Source organism: Brienomyrus brachyistius, chromosome 16 (genome assembly GCF_023856365.1).
Source record: "Brienomyrus brachyistius isolate T26 chromosome 16, BBRACH_0.4, whole genome shotgun sequence".
Lineage (NCBI taxonomy): Eukaryota > Metazoa > Chordata > Actinopteri > Osteoglossiformes > Mormyridae > Brienomyrus > Brienomyrus brachyistius.
The window spans coordinates 11,852,979-11,875,213 of NC_064548.1; the positions used below are offsets into that span (position 1 = coordinate 11,852,979).

The window sequence follows — 22,235 nt, forward strand, 5'->3', positions numbered from 1 at the left end:
CCAGTGCACGGTCCCGCTTTTCTGAGACTTTTCGCAGAGACTCGCCCTCTTTTTTCGCGTTACTTTTGTATCCCACACGGAAGCGGAAGCGCAGCTGTTTTCAGAAGTTGGCCTGACGTCGCCTACGGTGTGGAGTCGCCCCGGCAAAAGTCTCCGAAAAGCCTCCCGGATCTGTTCGTTAGCATGGTGAAAATCACGTAAGTCAAAGGGGGAAAAAAACCCTGGCGTCGTGCGGATGCGTAAGAGCTGGCATCGCTGCCGTGGACACGGTGCTGTTCGCAAGTTGTCACATACTATTGCTTTTAAGAAGAGCTGTGCAGTTTAACAGCACTTAACGTCATTGCTTGCAGTCAAGCGGTTGTGATTTCTTGCCCCGGTTGCGTGAGTCTCTGCTCTCTCGCGTCTGCGGTATCGTTACATTTCTGTTACAAAGTTAAGATTAAACAGTTTTCAAAGTGAAGGCAGTAATGCGTCATACGAAGAAGTCCGGTAGCGATAAAAAACAGGGAACGTCCAGGAAGCTGGAGATCAGTACATGCTCCTGCTTGGAGGGGTATCCGTAATAGCCCCGCTTTAAGGAAAGGGAAACCGCGGCGAAGTGCATAAAGGCCAAATTAACACAGTATTTCAACTTTGGCTGGTTCTGTAATTTTTGGGACATTAGTGAGTAAATTAATCACAGAGACTGGGAATACTGCAGTTGAAGTTTGAGGTTTTGTTAGTGAGATTCGGTGGGATTAAATACGTTTTTTTCTCAACTTTAAAGAAAAGTCATTATAACTTTGTTTCACTTTTTTTAATTTACGTTACAGCATATCCAGAAGCCACCTACATAGAAATTGATTATTTTCCCAAGGTGTTCCGAGTTTTCCATCCTTTCTCCTTCAGTATCGTTACTCCCCCATTATTTGCTATACATATTACTAATTACTCTCTATACCTCCGATGAAAATGACCCGTTTGTGGTGGTGTAGAAGGGTTCAGCCAATGTGATTTTCTTGTTTTAGTTTGATGTATTCCAGAAGTGAGTTTTGAAAACTTGGCGGCATGTCTTTTTTCCAGGTGGTTTGATTTTTTTGCTTTTTATTGTCCGTGGCTGCATGTGTAACAAAATGTTTGTTGTCCGGTAATATTGCATTCCTCAAGACCGATCTTGTCTTTGCAAGTAATTCATGCAATAGATTCCTAAAATAGTACTAACACTACTATATATAGGAAAGTTAAGGGACCTATGCATTTTCCGTGGCATAATGGCGCATGGGGACACTGCAGAAAATGTAAAGGTTTTAGGCATTTTTCAGGTATTTGAGTTGTACTGGCTCACACCTTCCTGAAGAGCAGGTGCGACGGGTGTAAGACGACTCCGATACAGAAGCGAAGAATACATAAGCTTTAAATCTCCTTCACGTGTTTATGGGATGGTTTAGGCAGAAATGCGCACATCAATGGCGGAATTCTAATTTTGTTCCCATGTTTCTGCGCTTCTAAAAGGATTGTGAAACTTTTTTTCTGTTTCTTGTGAATTACTCGCGAAAACTCAGTCACCTGGACTTGACAAGCTTTTGCGGTTGCACCCGAAGTCCTAAAACTATGACGGAGTTTGCGAGAAGTCGCACGCGCCTTTGTGGACCACGCGATGACGTCTGCCGTGTCTTTTCACGCGGTCACGCAGGATCCCCATCTCATAACTGTGGAGACTAGTTGTTTGTCCAGCATTGCGCAAGAGGCGTGCTTACGTAGCAAGCAGAGTGTCATAATCACAGATGAACCCTTACACGCGTACCCGTTTTGTTGGCTAGTGCCATTTCCATGCATTTCTGTGGGATAATATGATTGACTGGCGGCCGCAAAAATTCAGTCCAGTGTGCCAGGTAATCCATTAGCTGCAGAAGTCGTTGAATGATTCATGTTAGTGTCAGCAGGGAAAAGAGATCCCTGGATTTTAGGGTGCTCAAAAGCTTTTCTTGGATTCTACACAGTTCGTCTTTCAGTCTTATTCTGCAGATTTCCGTGGCAGTTTTACGTAACAAAAAAAGTGCAACTGAAGTGACTTGGACCAAAGGGAAACTAATTTAACTTATTTCCCGTCGTCTATCTCCATATGCAGATTTTAAGCTCAGGACATGCACAGCCCTCACACCCATTGCAGGGTTTACAGCTTGTTTCACGATGTAGCGCTCTCTAAAAACCACCATCGCGTCGTCACTCTGTTAACGACCCGTGCTCAGCATGCATAACGTGCATTGCCTTAACATGCTGGAGATGTGTGGCCCGCAGAAGGTTACTGAGGTTCTTCTCTTGTGAGCTTTTATGATTCATGTTGCAGTTTGAATTCCGAGCGGTTAAGGAGCTATAATCATAGTCTTTTTGCTCTGGAGGGGGCAGTTGTTTCACCATCAAAGACACCTTCTTTCGCTTTAGTAAATACCCAGAACTGCAAGGCTTTAATATATATGTCACATTTAACATGGAAACGTATCATAAAACCAAACATTTGGCATAACACTGCTAAGTGAAATGAATGAAGAAGTACTTAAAGCTGTACTTCCTCGCTGAACTGAGTCTTGTTCCTTTGTCACACATACACCGCCGTATTGGGTTAATCTGTGGCCTTTTGATGTTAAGTCTGAATTTCCTCTGTAGCCTTGCTGCATTCAGATCCGACACAAGTCAGCGTAACGTGGACCTTACCCAGGCTAATGATTTCTTAACGTTTTTACGATAGCTGGAATCTGGTACACTGTGTCTTGTGCCTTTATATGTCGACTTAGGAATAGCAGAAAATGGCCGTGTGTGTCTGTGTATTTATATATGTGTATGTTATGTTTTTTTTCCATCTATTTTTGGATTGACAGTTGGTTTCTCTTAGTTGTAGAACAATCCCACAGTTTTGAACAAGAGGCACAAAATCTGCTTCAAAATAAGTCATTGATCTGAGATGTGGCCCAAACATGTTCTTTGGAGTGACTCACTTAGCAAGAATGTTATGGATATTACACCTACATATGTTTGTGTGTACATATAGTGCGTGCGTGTGTGTGTGTATATATATACTTAATTTACATATGTTGCTATTTCTGGGTGTTTTGTTGTTGTTGCTGCTGATTTAAGTCCACGGTACTGCAAATTATTTTCACAGTTTCTGCTTATCTTATTTATTCTACCACTTCAGTTTACTTTGCCTGTTTGACTTTAAAAAAAAAAAAAAAAACCTGACTTGTCCTTGAACCACAGGAAACCCCCCCCCCTCCCCCCCATCACCTTGATCTCAGACTCCCTCCGCTTTAATAAACGCACCGCACAGAATACAAAATGTGCCGTGGAGCTGGGATACAAAAGGAGGTAGGCAGATATTCAAATGGGAGCTGCCGGTGCCTTAACGAGGCAGCGAAGTACGGCGTTATCAGAACTGGAGCCGTATAGCTAAATGCAGAGATACCAAAGCACGCCTTTAGCCAGAGCCCAGCCCTCGGTGTACAGTCAAGCAGAAGTGGGAGTGGCTTTAAGGTAACGTGTGACATAGGGAATGGCTGGGCCCAGTCCGTCCACCGCGTTCCTGGTAATTGCTGCCTGTGGTCTGTGGGGCTGTCAGCTTGGCCCAGTTCTGTAGGCGTGATTCGTCTGCTTCTGAGTAAGAGTGTGTTCCTTGTTGACACCGTGAACGGATTCGTGTGCCTCCACGAGGGTGTCCGAGGTCCGAGACGGGTAAGACATTGACTTCCTGCCCGCCTGGGATTCTTGAGCCGAGTGGCTCCCAGAGAGAATATGGGATTGGATCTGTCACTCCTTTATTAGTTTAGTCACATACTGCAGTTAAACTTTGAAAGTGGAAACGAAATGGCCTCTTGCTTTGGTTGACTAGAAGCGTGGTCAGAAGTGCCTTTATTGTAAGCAGTGTGTCATACCACTCTAATGCTATTAGGTGATGGCTGTAGGTTTGAGTCTGGCTCGCGAAGCACTTAATTCCAAACTAAGTAAAGTTTAGTTTCATTTCCTGTCTTAGTGTTAAACACTGGTGAGAAGGTCTTAGAAGTAGTGTTGCCTGGCACAGGAGCCTTAAAAGGTGGATCAAAAAGGTTTCCTCATTGTGATGGTAGATATATTCATAATGATCACATTCAGTGGTACAGTCAGGCTAGCATGAGTTTACAAGAATGAATAAATAGATTAATAGAATTGGTGGCCTTTTGCTGTCCAAAGTCAACTTGCTGACATGATTTAATAAGAGCCTGAAGTTATGCTTATGAGGCCAAAAAGATCATGCATGCAAGAAGGTCTCTATCTTCCAAGGTTTTTGGAGGTTCAACATGCTCAGAGTTTAGAGAAGGTCTGAAGAGGTGGATGATGAGCAAGCCACACCACAGCACAGGAACTCTGCAAAGACGTCATCACTCCAGTCTCCTCGGTTCCGCCTTGGTTCCTGGTAGGGTCTTGTTCTAGCTCAGGAGCACCCTGGAAATCCGGTCCCCTTTTGTTAGGGGGTGTGAAGAAGGATGTGCTCTCCGCCCCAGCAGCGAGTTTTTGAGATGGTTCCTGCTTGTTTATTACGCTCTGTTTGCTGTGACCGGAGCTTTGTTTTGGGTCAGCAGGTTAAGCTGGATGGTTTGGATGCTGGGATGGAACTCGGTCCGTAAGACTTGGCAGGAAATGTGGGAACTGGAGCGGCCTCGGCTGTGTAGAAAAGGGGTCACAGGAAGAGCCGAGGGCCAGGGCTTTAAAAATAGACTTTCTATTTAAAATGTGTTTTTTATGAATATCTTGTTGCAGCATTTGGAGCTGTCAAGCACTGTATTTTCTCAGCAAGTGCTTTCAAGTTTTCTTAAAGGGCTGGTTAGCAAGTGTGAGTAATACCCACAGTCCAAGCTTAATTATTTCATTTGCCTCACTTATTTTTGCGTACACTGGACATTAGTAATGCCAAATAAAACTTGTTTCCCAATCCAATGCTCGGAGACTGAGAGTCGGTCCATGTTTTTTGTCCCTCTGAGCTCCCTGCCAGAAAGTCAACATTTTTGCTCCCTAATGGGAACTGGGAGGGAGCAAAAATGTGGACTGTCTGTGGGTCCCAAAGGATCGGATTAGGCAGACCATAGGAATTGTACTGGAAGCATTAAGCCATGATCAGACGTGGGGGGGGGGGTGGACAAAAGCTTACTGTTGCATGACGGTCATCCGATTTTTAAAAAAATAATAATGTTTAAACTGAGAACCTAGTGAAGCGGGAATTCTCCTTTTGCCCCCATACCAACCATTGGTGCTCTGGAAAGGCTGAAGACTGGTCTGATTGGAAAATCAGGAAGCTGTTTCAGAAGGTCCTGGCACTCCCCTGTTTGCAATCATATTTGCATTAGAGGGCAAGCCTCGCACGCCAGCAGTGACTCCGGCATGTGTTCAGACTTTATCACGGAGGTGAGCGTTGATCAGCACACCCTTTCTGTGCGTTACCTTCTGTTCCTTCCCTGCACCACCTCCACACTCTGCTGTGAGCCATCCCCTTGTCCGCTCGGTTTGACCAAAGAGGATTGGCAGCAGCAGTTCGTCTTCACTTAGTTTTTTTTTTTTTTTTTGTCCTTTGGGTCTGAAATGCTGGTCACTCATAACTCTGTTAATTTATGGACGTCCAAGCCAAACAATGCCGGCACCTCTGGGCGAGGTGAGCCGTCTGGCATGTTGAATGTTCGGTGGGCTGCAGAGACGTTAGCTTTGGCCTCTGTCGCGCCAGCTCCTTCCCATGCCGTTTAAGCCTGGAGACTATTGGCTCTCCTGTTAGCACGCGGCACCGCCGTTGTGGCTCTCCTGTTAGCACGCGGCACCGCCGTTGTGGCTCTCCTGTTAGCACGCGGCACCGCCGTTGTGGCTCTCCTGTTAGCACGCGGCACCGCCGTTGTGGCTCTCCTGTTAGCACGCGGCACCGCCGTTGTGGCTCTCCTGTTAGCACGCGGCACCGCCGTTGTGGCTCTCCCCTTTGGCTTGAGGCTGTGATGAATAAGAAGCCTAGCAGATGGGGCCGATATTTCTATGCTTGTGCTGCTTGGAAAATGAGAGCAGGTCTTTTGGCCTCCAGCATCTTATAGAATGACCCCCTTCTTCCTAGACACTTACTTTCTAGGAATCTTGCTGTGAGGTCTTTGCATGTGGGCAGGGTATTTGTTTAACAACCTGCATGCCATTGTCCTATTGTGACTTACAATTGTTTTGGAAACAATTACATCGACAGTTGTCTTGAGTTTGCTTCTTGAGAAAATAAATAGCTAGAGTGTAGCTGAGAGGGCTACGCCTCTGTGCCTGTGATTGGAAGGTCACCAGTTTGAGCCCAGCCTTGACAGAATCGTTACATATCATTCGCTGAACGCTAAGGCTGCTACTGTTTTTTGCTACTCGGCGGGTGAGCGCAGTGACTTCCACCTACTGTGACGTCATGTGCAAATCCTTCGCAGTACGAGGAGCGTAAGAACATCAGATAGGAGGGTGACGAACTGGAAGTATTTTATACTTTTTAACAGCAACTAGTAGCACAGTGATTTGCAGTCTTTGAAAAAACAAACTTTTGAGAGGTGGGAGTAGCGTTTAGTGGAAGATTCCACTAAACAAAGCGCACGCAGTTGTGCGTGACGACGTTAGTAATATGTAAAAAGCAACGGATGATCTGGGAGTCACTAGTTTGGGCCATTTTATGTGCTTGCTGCAGCTTGTAATGGATGAGCGGCTGATATCGCAACAATGTGTAAATGAAACTGTTACCGGTGGGATAAATTGTGGGGCTAGTCTAAAGATTTTTTGGCAACCATTTTTTCATCTATATTTACTTAATTACTTAATTAAATGTTATTTAAATATGGATCGGCCTACCCCTGCTGTGAACCCCAAGCTTATATGGAGGGCAAGATGGGCAAAAGCGAAAAAATTTCCCCATGGGGATTCATAAAGCTACGCTACTAAAAAAAAACCTGATCTTCTGCAGAACACTTGGGAGAAGACAGGAGACAATAGAGAGGAGCAATGAAAGTTTATTTAAAGTTAAAGTAGCAGAACGTTTCACGTGGGGATTTGTAAACCATTAAGGCTAATTGCAGTAAAAAAAAAATGACACTTTTCAGTATTGTCCAGCTCTAATTGTGTAGCTGAAAGTCTCAAGTGCAGAGCTGATGCTTTAGGCCTGAGCTGTATGTTCTACAGTTTATTTCCAGACAAAATTGTGGTACCATCTTCTCTGTGAATATTTTGCCTTTTCCTTGCCGTCTCTGCACAGTTCCTACTTTCTAAGTAGCCAGCAGCTCAGACTAATTCATCTGGACTTCAGAGATCAGGCATTTGTGCTGATAAATCCATCCCGCTTTATGGAATATCCAGTTTTTTTTTCCTGTGAAATTCTAACACAAAACAGGAAATGACTTTGCAACAGCAAGTAATCTTTGCCCTAAACAGACATTTCCTGTTCTACTTGTTTTCAAACTTTTATCATGCTGTCAGTCTTTGCCATAGTTCTTCTGTATGGCTTCCATTGCCCAGGAAAACTGCTCCCGCTGGTTTTGAGGAATCCTTCGGGAGTGGCGAGAGCTGCCTGCTGTATTTTTCAGCAAACGTTTTGCGTAACGGGATTTCTGTCCCGTTGTTCGGGTCCGTTCCTGAGGATTCCTGCATCTGCTGTCAGCTTTAGCCAGCAATTTGTGAATTCTTAGCGCTTAACATGTAAGCTAGAGTTGAACTGCTCTCCACGCGTTGGTGTAACGTGATCCAGTTATTGTGTGTCTGGAGTCGGGCCTCTGGGGCCGTGGTTGGCTCTATTGATTGAAGCGTTCCTGCTTCTGTTTAGAGTTTGGCTTCGCCTTCTCTGCAGCTTAAGATAGTTATTTTTACTGTGGTTGTGGGTCATCTAAGGTCATTCATTAATTCGAGACACCTTTCCTTTCGTTCCCGTCCTAAGCGAGCACTGTTATGACTGCTGTTACTTGTGATATAAACCAGTCGCTGAGTGGAAGTGTTGGACAGGTACCAGCCATGTGAAACTGAGTCTCTCCCCCCCCCCCCCCCCCCCAGGTGAATTTCGCTCATCCTAGCAGTCGGCATGGAGAGAGAGTGTAGCCAGGACGACTACGCATGCTCCTGGAGGGACGCTACCGTCAAGAGGAGGGCCTGGGCGCAGAGCCGAGAGTCCTGGCAGGCCCCTGAGTGTCAGGACAGGAACGTGGAGCGGGAGCCTCTTGCAGAGCCTATGGAGGAGAAGCCCTCCATTGCTGAAGACCCAGGTACCCTTCTTGGCTTTCTGCTGGTGAGAGGGGTGGTGTCGGGAACTCTAGAGGAGTGTTTCTGAAACTGGTCTTTGGGGACCTCCAGACGGTCCACGTTTTTGCGCTCCCCCAGTTACCTGGGAGTTGGGAGGGAGCACAAACGTGAACCATCAGAGGATCCTGCTCTAGTGGGATGGGACTCTCCTTGGGGCTTGGGTCTCATTTAGGGTGACGTATCAGAGGAAGTAAGTGTGGAATGATGGGATAATTTGGCTAATGACTGTTTTGGACTGGGCTCATATGCTCTGTAACGGCATAGTCCTTTTTGCTCGGAGAATGCCATATGTTTAAAGATGCACATTCCACGGATACTTTGCTGAAATGTGTAATTCCGTTTTTGTAGGACGCGTACCGAGCAAGATAGCAAGCTGGCTGAAGGAATGCAGGTATGCAGAGTGTGATCTGTGTCCTCTGCTACAGCTCCTTAAATTTCCCGATGCATTCCCAGGAAGTCTGAATGGGGACTCGGGAGGCTGTCCGCAGACCCACCCTGGGCCCATTCTCACTCTCCGCGAGTCGGCGCCTTGCGGCCTCAGGGTCCACACGGCCAGTACTCCCAGGCGGGTCCGGCTGCTGGGCTTTGTGGTGCTGGAACTCCGCCAGTCCTCCACAGCCATTATTTGCAGTGACCGCCGGTGTTTTTCAATTAGTGCTGCTATTGTCTCTGTCCTCAGCATAGGGGGCCTGCCTTTACCCCCTTTCCAAGCCGGGAACCCGGATTTTGGCACCCTGGAAGTGACTGTTTGTTTCCTTCTTAAACTGAAGCTTTGTGCTTTTCTTAGAAGCAGGAACAGAAAACCAAAAAAAAAATGTGGCAGCTTCAGCAAAGGTTGTTTTGTTTGTCTGTTTAATTTGTTACGCATGTTTTGTTTGGCTCAGAACATTTCCTGTAAGTTACTGGTGTTTGTCCAGTTCTTAGGTGACTTTACTGTCAGGAACAAGGCTAAGTGGCTCTTTATCTGAGAGTCACCCCCCAAGAAAAGGCTACGGAGAGGCATGTGTTTGATTGCGTAGCCAGAACGCGGCGAAGGTACACAGAGTGATCGGGGTTGTGTGTATTTGTTTTAGGATGTAACAACGCATGCCTAGTGGTTCACACAATTTACATTCTGACATCTCTTCCACACCATAGGACACCTCAGGGAGCTTCGCTGGATGAACAAGGGTTGCCAACCAGGGGTGAGCACAGCCACCAAATACCCCCCTCCCCCACTAAACCTTGGAGGAAAAAAAACAAAAAAACACAGGACGACATGTGAATGACTGAATGCTATCAAGAGTTGATCACGCCGCCCGTGGGGGTGTGGGCACTGCTGGGACCCGGCTCCCCTTTCATTAGAACTCCCGCTAGGATGATGACCTCAGACTTGTACTTGGGGCCGCGCTTGTGTGCGTAGGAGTTCTGCCTGCACGCGAATTCTGGCGCAACACACCCCGTTGTACCTTGCAATTTCTGCACAGCACGTAGCTGCATGCCACTGCAATTTTTAGGAACTGATGCACTGGCGGTCAGACAGATCACTTCCCTAGGAAGGGCTGCCATCTCATTTTCTTATCTTTTCGCTGGCAGGAGTGACTGAGTCACAATAAAAGCATTTATTTGAAGTCCCTTTACTTCTTCAGAGTGAGGAATTGTTCTCAGTTACGTTTATCTTTTTCATTCGTTCTTTTTGGTTGTAGTCTAGTCACTGAGCTGTCAGATACTGGAAAGTATTTGGCAAGCAAGAGCATAGAATGGGATACGGCCAGTAGCGACATGTCTGTACCATTATTGTGTGAGTACCGTGCGTTTTTAGGGGTTTTCAGGGGGGTTCAGGGCTGAATTGATTGCTACCAATGTTGAAACTTAACCTATGCCCTTGCTGATCAGCCACATTTTATCAGAAGCTTCTCCCTTGGCTTATGTGTTCATGGGTATTTTTGAACACAGGTTCAGATTAGGAGCGATGTTACTGTGTTTGTCTCCATGTTTGTCCTATAAGAACTTTTGAGATGCTTTCTGAATTGAGTTCTCCAGCGCTTACGGTACCAATTAAAAGCTTGGACACACCTACCCATAGAAAGATTTATTGGTACTAGATATATTTGTTTAGAATAATTATAAACACTATTGTATATCGAATTATGCACAGAACGAAAAATTTATATGAAAGGTATTTTATTTGGGGGACCGGCAAATCTGTGGGTTGGGACTCCCCAACCCCCTCCCCAGTTGCTCCCAGGGCTGGCTGACTCTAATTTATCCTCTGCGCTAGTTTGATGAGGTGGCTTTCTGGGATATTTTCCAGCTATCCAGAAGGAGGTCCCATTTATATGCAGAGCACTCTTAGGTAGCTTTTCCTTCACTTTCTGGTCAAACTTCTCCAGATCAGGTGGCCAGGTCATCTGATACAACACTCTATTACTCTCTCTTGTAGGTGGCTTGATGTGTCCAAACGTTGGAATATTGTACTGGTATATTTTAAACAAAGGTAACCTGTTTAATGTAAAGTGCTGAATGTCTCTGTGTGGTAGGAACGCTGAAGAACGGATGCAGCTTTGAAGACGACTTGTCCCTGGGAGCCGAAGGTGAGTGTCAGGCCTGGCAGAGCCTCTAGCTGGTGCCGCCTCGCGTCGTCGTCTCCTAGCCAGAGGCAGCTGGGTGGGGGCTGGTGTCACATTATCAGCTCTTGCATTTAGTTCCGTCTCTTTTGGGACATGAAATTTTTTTCTTCTTTGATTTTGGAGTATTTTGACTGCATCGCTCTCTCTGCTTTGAGTCTTTGAATATAACCCTTGCAGTGATGATGTTTCCCCCTAAATGGGTGGAGACCTGCATGTTCACCTTGCATGTTCAAGCCGTTGTGCAAGTTATGTCCTTGCATAAGGGTGCGATTCTTCATCACCCTGTACAGCTGTAAAGGTGAGATCATGCAGACCAGTAACCCCCCCCCCCCCCCCCCCCCCCCGCAAGTTCCCTTTGCCCTTCCTTCTTACTCCTTGCTAAGCCTCCAGCAAGCTCCAACAGGCCTTCTCAATCCCCTCAGCAGTGGGACCTGCTGTTCCTAAATAGGCTGTTGAACATGGAAAGCCACCATAACTGGTTGGGCTGGTGCCATTTTCAAGGGAAGTTCCTTCCTTTAGGAGCATCTTCTGCATAGGCAATTCGCATTCTTGGAGATATCCAGGGTTCAGATCTTTGGGATGATAAAACCGGTCTTTACTGATGGTCCGTTGCATGAATATGACTGGGCCAGGGGTTCAAGTTGTGTATACAAACAGATCTTTTTAGCAGGATTCCTTCCTCGTGATCTAACCCTTCTCGTCTTCTCCTCAGCAAACCTTCTCCAGCATAGCGGAACTAAAGGTGAATTGTCAAGGTAAGTTGACCTCCTGGCAATCCTACTAGTACCCTTCATACCTCACCTCTGTATTCTTCACCTTTCCTCACAACCCTTGGCTTTCTCCAGTAACTTTGATGCGGCCAAAGAACAGAAGAGGTCTTTCCTACATCGGGGTCTGAGCATCACTTCCTCTGGCTCTGGGAGGAGCAGTGCCACTGTATCCAGGTGAACTTGTCATACGCCTGCGCAGATAGGCTAGGATCTTCTTGATTTCCATGATTTTTCACGTAAAGAGAGCTCACTAGTTATCATGAAAATCTAGGAAGCCTTATGGTAATGTTGATTTAGTCCTACTGGTGAATGAAACCTCATCCACAGTATACCAAAATGGTTCCTCAACATATTAATTCTCTTGTCCTCACTGTCATCCCATTTCCTGTATTTCCCCTCACGCTATTTTATTATATTTTTTAGTGTCTCTGAGTTGCTTGACTTGTGCGAAGAGGACCCAGAAGAAACCCTGTACAACCTGGGATTTGGAACTGAAGAGCCAGACATCTCCACTAAAATCCCGTCCCGGTTCTTCAATGGGTCATCCTCGGCTCGGGGCATCGACATCAAGGTCTACCTGGCCGCGCAGCTCCAGCGCATGGAGCTGGAGAATCCCAACTCTGCCCTTACAAGTACGCCCACTTTGCCCCAAGAGTGTATCAGTTTGCATGCAAACTTTGGAAAGAGGCAGCGTGAAAGTTGATATTGCACCCAGAGGAAGGAAGTTGTATCTGAGAAGATACACTTTTGGTCTGGTAGCTGTCTTGTTTTGTTGCATTATGGGAAATTTATAGTCTGCATCCCTGGCCTTCCACCGTGCATTGGTTAGCTAAAGGGTAGTTGTGAAACAAGTGGGTTCACTTCAGAGTAAGTGGAAGGAGTCTCACAAGGAGGCCTTTTGTTCCCCTGCCCCCATCTGATGAGCAATCAAGAAGGGTTGCAGGCTGCAAGTTGGTTTCTGAGCATACGTTGGCTTCGGCTGGTGGCCTGGATTGCAGCCAGACTTCTGCTTTGGTTTTTGAGAAAAACGTTACGGCTGTGCTGGGCGAGATCGAGATGGCAAGCGGGCACATGTCGGTGAGCGGGGGTGGAGTAGAACGTTTTCGGGAGGAATGTGGCCGAACGGCTGTGTTTACGGTGGGATGGCACTGGCAGCACATCTCTCCAGTTTGTCAAACCAGTCCCCACCATACTTCCTCAGGTATGCGGGTCTGTTCAGCCTCACTTCTCTGGGCTTTTTAAGGCTTCTCCACTGTCACCCGAGAACTGGAACTGATCATCTCCGTAGCCCACCCCCATTTGAGCAGGGTGGCATGATTGGACATCTTGCAGAACTGCATGGCTTCATAAGATTATATACAGGACCACTTATGTAAACAGACTTAGAAAGCAGGTCTGGTGCATTAGTGTACACTTTGGGGCCATCATGTTATTAATACTCTGGGCATTAGTCCTCAAGGTTTCCTAAGCCTGCTTGGCCAAAACGGCACTGAGTGTCTCTCTCTCTGTCCCATCCTTAATGTTTTTTATTATAGACAGAAGCTTTGTTGTCTTAAATAGATCAGAAAGACAACGTTGCTGAGATTATATCTTGTTTTTCAGTGTATATGTTTGTGTTGGCTCCTGGATCATGAGGTTAAATTTGCTGCTCTTACTGATATCGGCTTCCACCGGAAAATGGACCCAGCCAGAAGTTGTATAGAAAGAACGGGAACATCCAGTTCTCCTGATAGCTTGACTATTTCTGGTCATAAGTTAATAGGACTTGCCTCTTTGCCTCCCGACGCAGGTCGTTTTCGGCAGATTGAGGTGCTAACTACTGTGGCCAACGCATTCAACTCCCTCTACTCCCAAGTGTCGGGCCAGCCGGTGCAGATGATCGGCACCATTGAGGCTGAGCCTGCTGACGTCTCTACTGAGAAGAAGAGCAGCCAGGCCAGGAATGTCGCCAAGATTATAAAGAAGACCCTCACCAAGCATAACCTTCTGAACCTGGGATTGGGTGACTTGGCCCTCACCTCGTCTGAACAAGGTGATAAGGGAGACGTGTCTCATGCTGAGGCAGAGGAGAAGAACGAGCTGAAGCAACAAAAAGCTTTCAGGAAGAAAGAGTCCCCTTGGTTGGCCACGGTGGCCGAGGAGACCAACGTGGGTCCAGTTCGGGGTGACGCCAACCTTGCCAACGGAAACTTAGAGTCCAAAGAGACGCATTTCACTCCACAGGGAAGTTTGAGCAGGGAGGGCACCCTGTGGAGAGAAGAAGGAAAAGCATCAGCGACCACCATCCCAGACAAGGAACCTTCTGGCCAGCGGGTCAACCCCCTCGTCGCCCATCTCCTCACACAGCCAAAGGACTCGTTTGAGATGGAGGAGGTAGTGTGTCCACCATCCCCACCGTAGTGCAGTCTAGTGGCCATCTTGGCCTTGCATGACATCAGTTGACACTCACTGACACAGTACTGCGTGACCTCACACAATAGCTGTTTCCCATGCTCTCACAGTGGGAGAATATCCCGGACCTGCTGGTCTTTCCTTTTTTCCATCAAAATGTTTATGTTTTGGGAAAGACGGTTTTGGTATATATTTAGACACAAATCTAAAAATAGGCTGAATAATTGCTCTGAGGGATCTGTTTGTTCCCCTGTCATTAGCTCTTCTGTGTGTTGTGCAACAGTTCAGTTGCTTCCTTTCTGCTTCTGATTTAAGGTACAAAGTATTGAAGGAGACCCCTCTTCTGGGACACGACGGATTGGATTTGGTGAGTGTAACGGACAAGAGATGGCATTTAGTGTATTAATTAAGGAACTTCTGGTGTTACAAAATGGTCTTTCAATGTCAACACACTAGGGATGCTTTGAATGTCCATTATTGCTATTTAAGATCAAGAACATTCAAAATTCTATGATAAATGAACCGGACTCGCCCTCTGATTGTGTAAAACCAATGTGTCAGCACTGAAATGTTGTGCTAGTCATCAGTGTTTTTGGATAATTGCCATTTTAAAGAGTTAGCCTTTACATTCTGTACAGTTCATGTAACAACTGCCCCCCCCCCCCACCCCCAACAGAGCACCCGCTGAGGATGGCCAGCCAGCAATCAGACAGTAGCGGCTTCGCAGATGACCCCTCCCCAGATGGCAGCATTAGCTTTCTAAAGGTGAGCGATACTGCCCCCTGTGGGTGAGGAGGTGTCCTGTAGGACCCATCACAAACCTGCCGACAAGCTCATTTTCACTCATGGATGTGGCTTCTGAGAGTCCGGACCTTTCCCAGAGATACTTTCTGCTGCCGAGCCCATATCTTCTTCCCTTTTAGTCCAGTTGCACCACTGAACCCAGTTCTCGCATTGAATGCTCCACTAGTTTTGCTTCTAAATGTAGTTTTAATGTACAGGTTTGTAGCTTGTAAGGTTTTGGTTTTGGTTTGAATGCCAAGGGGTAGTTTGTTCTTACTGTTTAATATAGATATATGTGGGTGAAGCTCCTTTAAAAGAGATGATATTTTGCATGTGGTTTCAAATTTTGGCTTGTAATTAATACAGTTCTCATTCAATCAAGCTACTGACACCATGCTATAAATTTCAAGCCTGGAAGGTTGCCAGGTTTACAGAGAACTGAGGAAAATGCTGCCTTTGTCATTTAGAGACATAGGTAGGCAGCTTGGCACGGAGGGTTGTGACATTACATCTTGTTTCAACACATTTCTGTAATCTGTTGTGGTTCTGTGCAGGTTCAGGAGAGCTCAGACAGCTGTGACAGCGAGAACACTGTTAAGTCAAGTTCTTTTGAGCCCAGTATTCCTCTGGATCACCCGGTCTTTGAGAAGTTCTTGCAGGGCTCAGAGCTGTTGACAGTTGTGACTGGTGTGGACTCTAGTAACATGGGAATGCGGATTGAGCCTGGAGGTGGAGAGGAAGTACCCAGCGGTTTCCCGGTGCTATCTAAACCTACCGCTGAGAATGGGCCTCCCGCTGAGCCAACTGGTGTGTCCACCGCTGAGACTGGGCCTACTGCTGAGCCAATCAGTGCGTCGACTGCTGAGATTGGGACTACTGCTGAGTCCACCTATGGACCTACAAGAGAGATTATCAGTACGACTATTGCTGAGCCAACTGGTGTACCTACTGGTGTTGAGAGAGGCTTGGCAGAAGACCCAATTGGTATTCTTACCACTGAGTCTGTCGGTGTGCCTAACACTGAACATGTGCCTGCTGCTGAACCTGGTTCTTCTATTGGACCCATCTCTGCAACTGAACACGGCCCCTCGATTGCAGATTCCATGGTGGATGGTCCCCCGCCTTTGGCCGATGGAGATACCCATCAGAAGGCCTCTTCCGTGTACAAGGCCACATTAACGACAGGGGGAAGACTAGTCGGCCAGCAGAGGTTCCCCCTGAGGAGGTCCCGCTCCTTGCCCACCTCCCTGCTCAGCCCAGCTTGCGTGGTCTCCACCATCAAAATCCAGATTCAACCTGGGGGCTTGAAACGGTTTAACCCTCCTACCTTTTCTTACCGCTACACACCCGAGGAGGAGTTTGAGGAGGAGGAGGAGGAGGAGGCGGCAGTGTCTGTCACGGATGGAGGGGATGTGAAGTGGGAGACGACATCCTCAGCCTCCATGGTAAACTCCTCTCCTAATGCCAGGCCTCAGCAGACAGACGAGCACCTTGGCAGGATGCCATCCCACCTGCCCCGAATGTCCCCCCACCTGAGGGCCTCCTCCTGTTCCCTGCACAGCATGCCGCCTGATTGGCCTCAGCGGCCCCTGGCTGATCACTCCCAGCTCTGGAGCGCCTGCAGCGTGCCCAACCTCCACCGAACCTTCAGCCCCTATGGCTGGTCTCATGGCTGTTATACTGCCCCCAGTGGCATCTCCTGCAGTAACCTCTATAGAGGCGATGACCTCCATGGTCCCAGCGGCATCCCTCACTACAGGTCCCACAGTACCCTACACAATGATTACCACAGAGCCCCCTATAGCGCGCCTCACAGTGTTCCTTATTATGACCATTTCAACCCACCCGGCTCTGCCCACTGCTGCCATCCCTTCCCCGGTGGCCACATGGCCGCACCCCCCATGCCAAGCCACACCCCCTCCAGCACCGAGATGCAGCTGCGACGGGTTCTGCATGACATCAGGAGTACAGTGCGGAACCTGGACCAGGTATGAACCCGACACTACAGCACTGGGAGTTTCCCTGCGTGGCAGTATTCGCGGGTGTTCCTGCACCTGGATTTCCTTATTAACTGACCTCAAAAGCCAACAGACGCAGATCTGACATGCTTATTCCTCTAGGAAGCCATCCATAAATAGTTTTGTCATTTGAATGTTTTTTTCCTCCCTGATTTGCATTCCTCTGCTCGTACTGCATCTGGCCACAATTTTTTGTAAGCAAATGGTTCTTCATAACCTACTTGAACATGAAGAAGCATTGACATGATGCCACCCAGGCCATATTATTGTCCTGCGCCCCCCCCCACCCCGAGGAAGGCTGTGGTCTCTTGCAGTTTCTGTATGCTCTGTTTTAAAGCCCTGAGGGTTTGGAGTCCTTATGTAAGCCCATCTGCTGGTAGCTGTGCCTGTTTAATCTCTGCGGCTCTCTCTGCCCAGTGCTCGCCGCTGTCCCGCAGCAGCATGCCCTCTCCCGCCCCTGGCACCCAGATGTCCGCTCCCCCCGCTCTGTGAGGTGGGTTCCTTCACCTCATTTGCTTAGGGAAGCTTTGCAATGGAGCGTGGTCATCTTGATCGGGGCCGGAGCTCTGAATTTCCCTCCCGCCCCCCCATTCCCACTCCCTCCGCAGGCCACCCTCCAAGAAATGCAGGGAATCCGGAGGAGCCTCAATACCTACCGTGCACAGATGATGAACCTTGAACTCGCCCTGGTGCGACAGCAGTGCTCTGTCTACCAGGACCTGAGCGAGGAAGAGAGGTAGGTCTGGCTCTTTCTGTTATCGGTCCCCCTTTTCCTGAAAGGATTATGACATTCAGCTTGATGTGCACTGCGCAGAGCATTTTATTCCACGTCACAAGTCCAGACCGTTCTCAAGGATGGGTTTAGGGGAAGTATGTGGCTCAGCGAGTTAGGCTGCTATGCCTGTGATCAGAAGGTCGCTGGAACAAAACCCTCGAGCAGCAGAATAATTTCTATGTTGGGCCCTTGCGTAAGGCATTTAACCCAATTTGCTCTGTTGTCTACCATAACTCCTATAGCTCAACAAGCGAAGCAGGGTTAGGTGACCCTGATCCTGCAGTGCCGTATCCGGCTGGTTTTCTGTCCTACCTGATCAGTTACTATCAGGTAGCCTGAGATCAGGTGTGGTTCATTAGAAACCAGACAAAAATGACATCCTGCTACCGCCATTCCAGGATTAGTGCTGCCTAACACTGAAATAAATCATAGTGCTAACAACACACAGGTTGTGTGTTCAAATCCAATGGTAGAATGTAGGTTTTAGTGTTTCAGGGACTCAAAAAGTCACTTGACAGTGACTGTTTGTGGCCAACAGAGGCCTCCCAGACCAGGGTGTTGTATCCATCTAGTCTAGGTCAGGGGTGAACAGGCAGTATGAGTGAGGTAAGCTCTCCTGTAAGTTGTGCCGTGACCCCCGGATAGCACACAGAGAGACTCAGAGATCACGTATGGGGAGTTTTATTACGGAATGAGACGTAGCTACTATCCCGGTGAAGATCATGATTTCAAGCACTAAAGACGGGAGGTTGGATGGTGCTAAAGGAATGAGAGAAACAAAACCAGCACTACTTCCCTCTATGCACCCGTAAGCTAACCTACAGCCTACAGGGGTCGGCACTCGCATTCTCACCTGCCGTGATTAACAGAGGCTTCCTACGGGTGGGTGTAGGTACGCGCTCATCTAAACTTTCCTCCACAACCACTGGGAGCAACAAAGCATTCACAAATTACAGAAGAGACTTCAACGTGATAGGTGTGTAACCACAGTGGGATTTTACTGGGTCAGGGAATGCAGGTTCGAAAGACAGCGGAGGATGCAAGGAGGACAGCGCGGGAAGCTTGTCGCCTCTGAGCGTATGGCTTAGTCGGCCATATATGGGAAGCCCCGCCCACCTTGTCAAACCGAATCCCACTGGATTGGTCGATCCCAGTTCTGGTTTCCCCCTCGCAACCTGAAAAAACACAACTGGCAACATCCAACCACCGCAATACCAGACACGCCTCCTCCTGTACAGTCCGCGATGTAACCCAGGGACCCCATGCAAATGCGTGATTTGAGTGGTGGCAGACGCTGCTGGTGAATGTCCTCAGTGTTTTGCGTTTTTCTCGTCACGTCTCCCTCAGATTTGTGCCGCACATTGCAGACTGACAACTCTATCCTTGCTTTCAGGCAGGAGGAAATGCAGCTGCAGCAGCTGCGCAGCGCAGTCCGTCAGGAGCTGCAGGAGCTAGAGCTGCAGCTGGAGGATCGTCTGCTCTCCCTGGAAGAGCAGCTGCGTTGCTCTGACATCATGGGCCTCTACCGCCACCCAATGGTCAGTTTCTGCAACTGCACATGCAAACAATCTCCAGCATTTAGAGGTGTATAGATGTTTGAATTGCTTTTGAAAAAACCTTGAAGCCTGATAAATCGAGCTGATTCAGTGTTTGTGCTTGTGCCTTGAATGCCTGTGATCGGAAGGTCGCCAGCTCAAGGCCCGCCTGCGACAGAATAGTTGCATTCTGTTGGCCCCTTGAGCAAGGCCCTTAACCCCCCCTCTCCAGAAATTCTTCAAGGACGGCGAATGAATGGCTGACCCTGGGCTTAGACCCCTAACAATTGTGTGTTTTATTTTCCGAAGGATGGGATATGCGAAAAGAAACAATGTACCTGTATTCCTATTTGTAGGAATGGCAAATAAAGCCTCGTGTCCGTTCAGTTATCTTTTCATTTCCATTTCGTTGCATTTCAGGGTCACAGAATGGACAGCTTGTCCAGCATCTCTTCCCTGACCGTGACCGGAGTGGTGAGTGTAAGGAACACAGGCCACTTCGGGAATCCGTCCAGTACTTCCCGCTTACATTAGGTCCTCCGTATCCGCAGGGGTCCGAGGTCACAAGGGAGCAGCTCGGCTACGGGGGCCGGCACGGTGTCAGCCACTCTGACGCCTCTAGCCGCTCCACCAGCCCGTGCCAATCCGCCCCATCCGGTGGCCCCGCCTGGGATCACCGTTTCCAGTCTCTTGAGTCTTCCGGCCCACCCAGGGAGAGGGTGTACCGGGCATCGGTCTGCATCACACCCGCCCCTCCGCCCCGGCCAGACGTGACCCCCTCCTTGGATGCCAAACAGCCAGATCAATCCGACCCCAGGCTGGCGTCGGCCCCTGCTGGGGAAAGAGGTGGAGCGGAATCTGCAAACAGCCCGCAGCTGCAACAGCTCCTGCAGCAGGTGAGGGGGGAGGTGTTGGGCCCGTCTGCAGTGGACGTAACTCTCTCTGGCCATAAATCTTTTGCTGGATGGATGTCCCAAAGGCCTAAGACGCGATACAATTTAACATGCCCATTCTGAACTTGCTGGCTCGCATCCCCTTCGCCCCAGGTCAGAGAAAGCATCGCAGAGGAAGTCCGACAGCAGATTCTGACTGAACTCCTGTCTGCAGTTTCGCCGAGGAGGTAGCCCCTGGCAACAAGGGAGCTAGTATTGTAAGCAATCTTAATTTGCATGGTTTGCGTGTCAGAGAGAGAATGAGAGAGAGAGAGAATGAGAGAATCATTCCTATGCTTTCTTGTCATGGTGTCATGCATTTTGGGATCTCTGCCTTGCAGGAGCTGCAGTGTCTGTCTGTAAAGGCAAAGGGCAGAGTGGGGTGGGGGTGTTTACATCATCTTTTCTGTACATCCCATCCTTTATTAGCACCTGAGAACACTAGGCCCTCTTCTCCTTTCAGCTTTCCAAAGAACTGAGTGTTTTTCTGGTTTTTTTTTCCTGGGATTTATTATTGTGGAGATCATGAAAAGGGCTGTAATTTATACGGAAGGGCTGGCCTTGTCATTAGCCAATGATATGCTTTGAATCGGTGAGTGTCCCGGGCACTCTGGGGGCCAATCAGCTTTTCAGCTGGAGCCAGTGGCCCCACCGCAGTAATACACCCCTGGTGCTTTGGTCTGTGGTTGAATACCTCCAGCGTGGTTGAGGTGCCACTAAAAATGTACCGCGGATCAGTTTGCCCGGCTTCTGGGTTTGACGGAGACTCCCGTGCTTCCCCCCCCCTGCAGGTGAAGATGAGAAATACCCCAGAAGAGCGGAACGCTCAGAACACTGGTAGAGAAACACTGAGAGCGTCTGGCCAACCCACGCAGTTCGGGTGGCTGCATCTACGTTTCCAAGGAGACACTAATGCTACTGTGTGCTCAGCTACTTATAACTGCCCTGTTCCAGTGCTAACGCCACTTCTTCTAATACAGGTGTTCAGGCAGATGTGCAATAAAGCAAGTGCTGTGGGTTGAGGTTTAGGTTGGTTGAAGAGCTTTGACCTTTTCTCACCTCACAAAAACATCTGCTGTTGTCCGGGTTCTGTCCTTGCAGCCCGCCTGCAAACTTCGTAAAACCACGTTAAATCACACGTCTTTCAGCTCATGTATGTGCAGCAGCAGTAATATCACTAAAATGTTTGTATAATAAATGTACGTGGGATTGAGATATGATGGCAGTCAGATAATGGAGGTACTGCACTTGTTGATCTGTGTTAGGAGGGAGGATCTTCTCTAGCTCATCTTCCTGGTAACAGGCAACCTGTATTTGCCTAATGGGTTAGTTCTCCGTAACACGTGCTTTGTATGTGTATGTATGAGTTTTTGTGTTTGTGGGGATGCCATCATATGAGGGTTAGGGTCACCTGCTCTCTGCATGCAAAAAGAAAACCACATTTCCACTGATTTTTCTACTTTCAAATTCCAGTACTAATGACTTCATGAATGAAATGTCAGTGGGGGTGACGTTCACAAGAATGTTTGTTTACCTTTTACCTCTTGGGATGTTCAAGGGAAGATGTCTAAAGCAGAACATTAATAAAGATTTATTTATTTTGAATACATAGAAGTACTTTTGTGTTTCATTTACCCTTCGCTCCTTGCGGGAGTCGAAGGGGGGATTTGAAGATGCGCACGTAAAAGGTCGGAACCCCGCAGATCCGTCACAGTCAGGAAATAATGCTCTGATTTCACACCACAGCCTATTTTAACGCTGTTCAATCTAGCACTTCATTACCATGGCAACACTCTTTTAGAGGAGTCTGTGGGCGAGTCAGAAGCCAGTTCCCTTTCTGCTCTGCATGCGTTGGCTTTTACTTGTGCCGTTTTTAGTGAGTTTGCTTTTAGTTAGATTAAAAAAAAAAAGGATTCTTTCCGGGATCTTCTATGTTTGTTTGAAATATGTCTAGTTCTGTATTTTGATTACTTTGCACAGTTCACATAATTTTCATTCCAGTGTGTATTCCAGGAAAGTGAACTGAGTCTGGTGGCTTATATAGGGTAGAATTCAGTGTTTATTTATTTTTATTTTTTTTATAATTTAAATTGTATAAATTGTTCCATTTCACCCTGTGCAGTACTTGTTGACAACTCT

The 22,235-nt window shown here is 47.8% G+C and overlaps 1 protein-coding gene across 1 annotated transcript; it reads left to right on the forward strand.

Moving 5' to 3' along the window:
• Positions 1 to 21,701, forward strand: itprid2 (ITPR interacting domain containing 2). The gene is given in 20 exon segments (XM_048979576.1): positions 1 to 197; positions 8,038 to 8,246; positions 8,632 to 8,674; positions 9,421 to 9,467; positions 10,803 to 10,856; positions 11,605 to 11,647; positions 11,738 to 11,836; positions 12,086 to 12,294; positions 13,452 to 14,035; positions 14,369 to 14,420; positions 14,730 to 14,818; positions 15,391 to 16,824; positions 17,272 to 17,341; positions 17,343 to 17,347; positions 17,463 to 17,590; positions 19,023 to 19,167; positions 19,585 to 19,638; positions 19,716 to 20,060; positions 20,211 to 20,314; positions 20,888 to 21,701. Coding segments are annotated over 18 exon segments (3,660 nt in total). The 5' UTR covers positions 1 to 197; positions 8,038 to 8,065; the 3' UTR covers positions 20,289 to 20,314; positions 20,888 to 21,701.
• Positions 21,702 to 22,235: the final 534 nt, after the last annotated feature.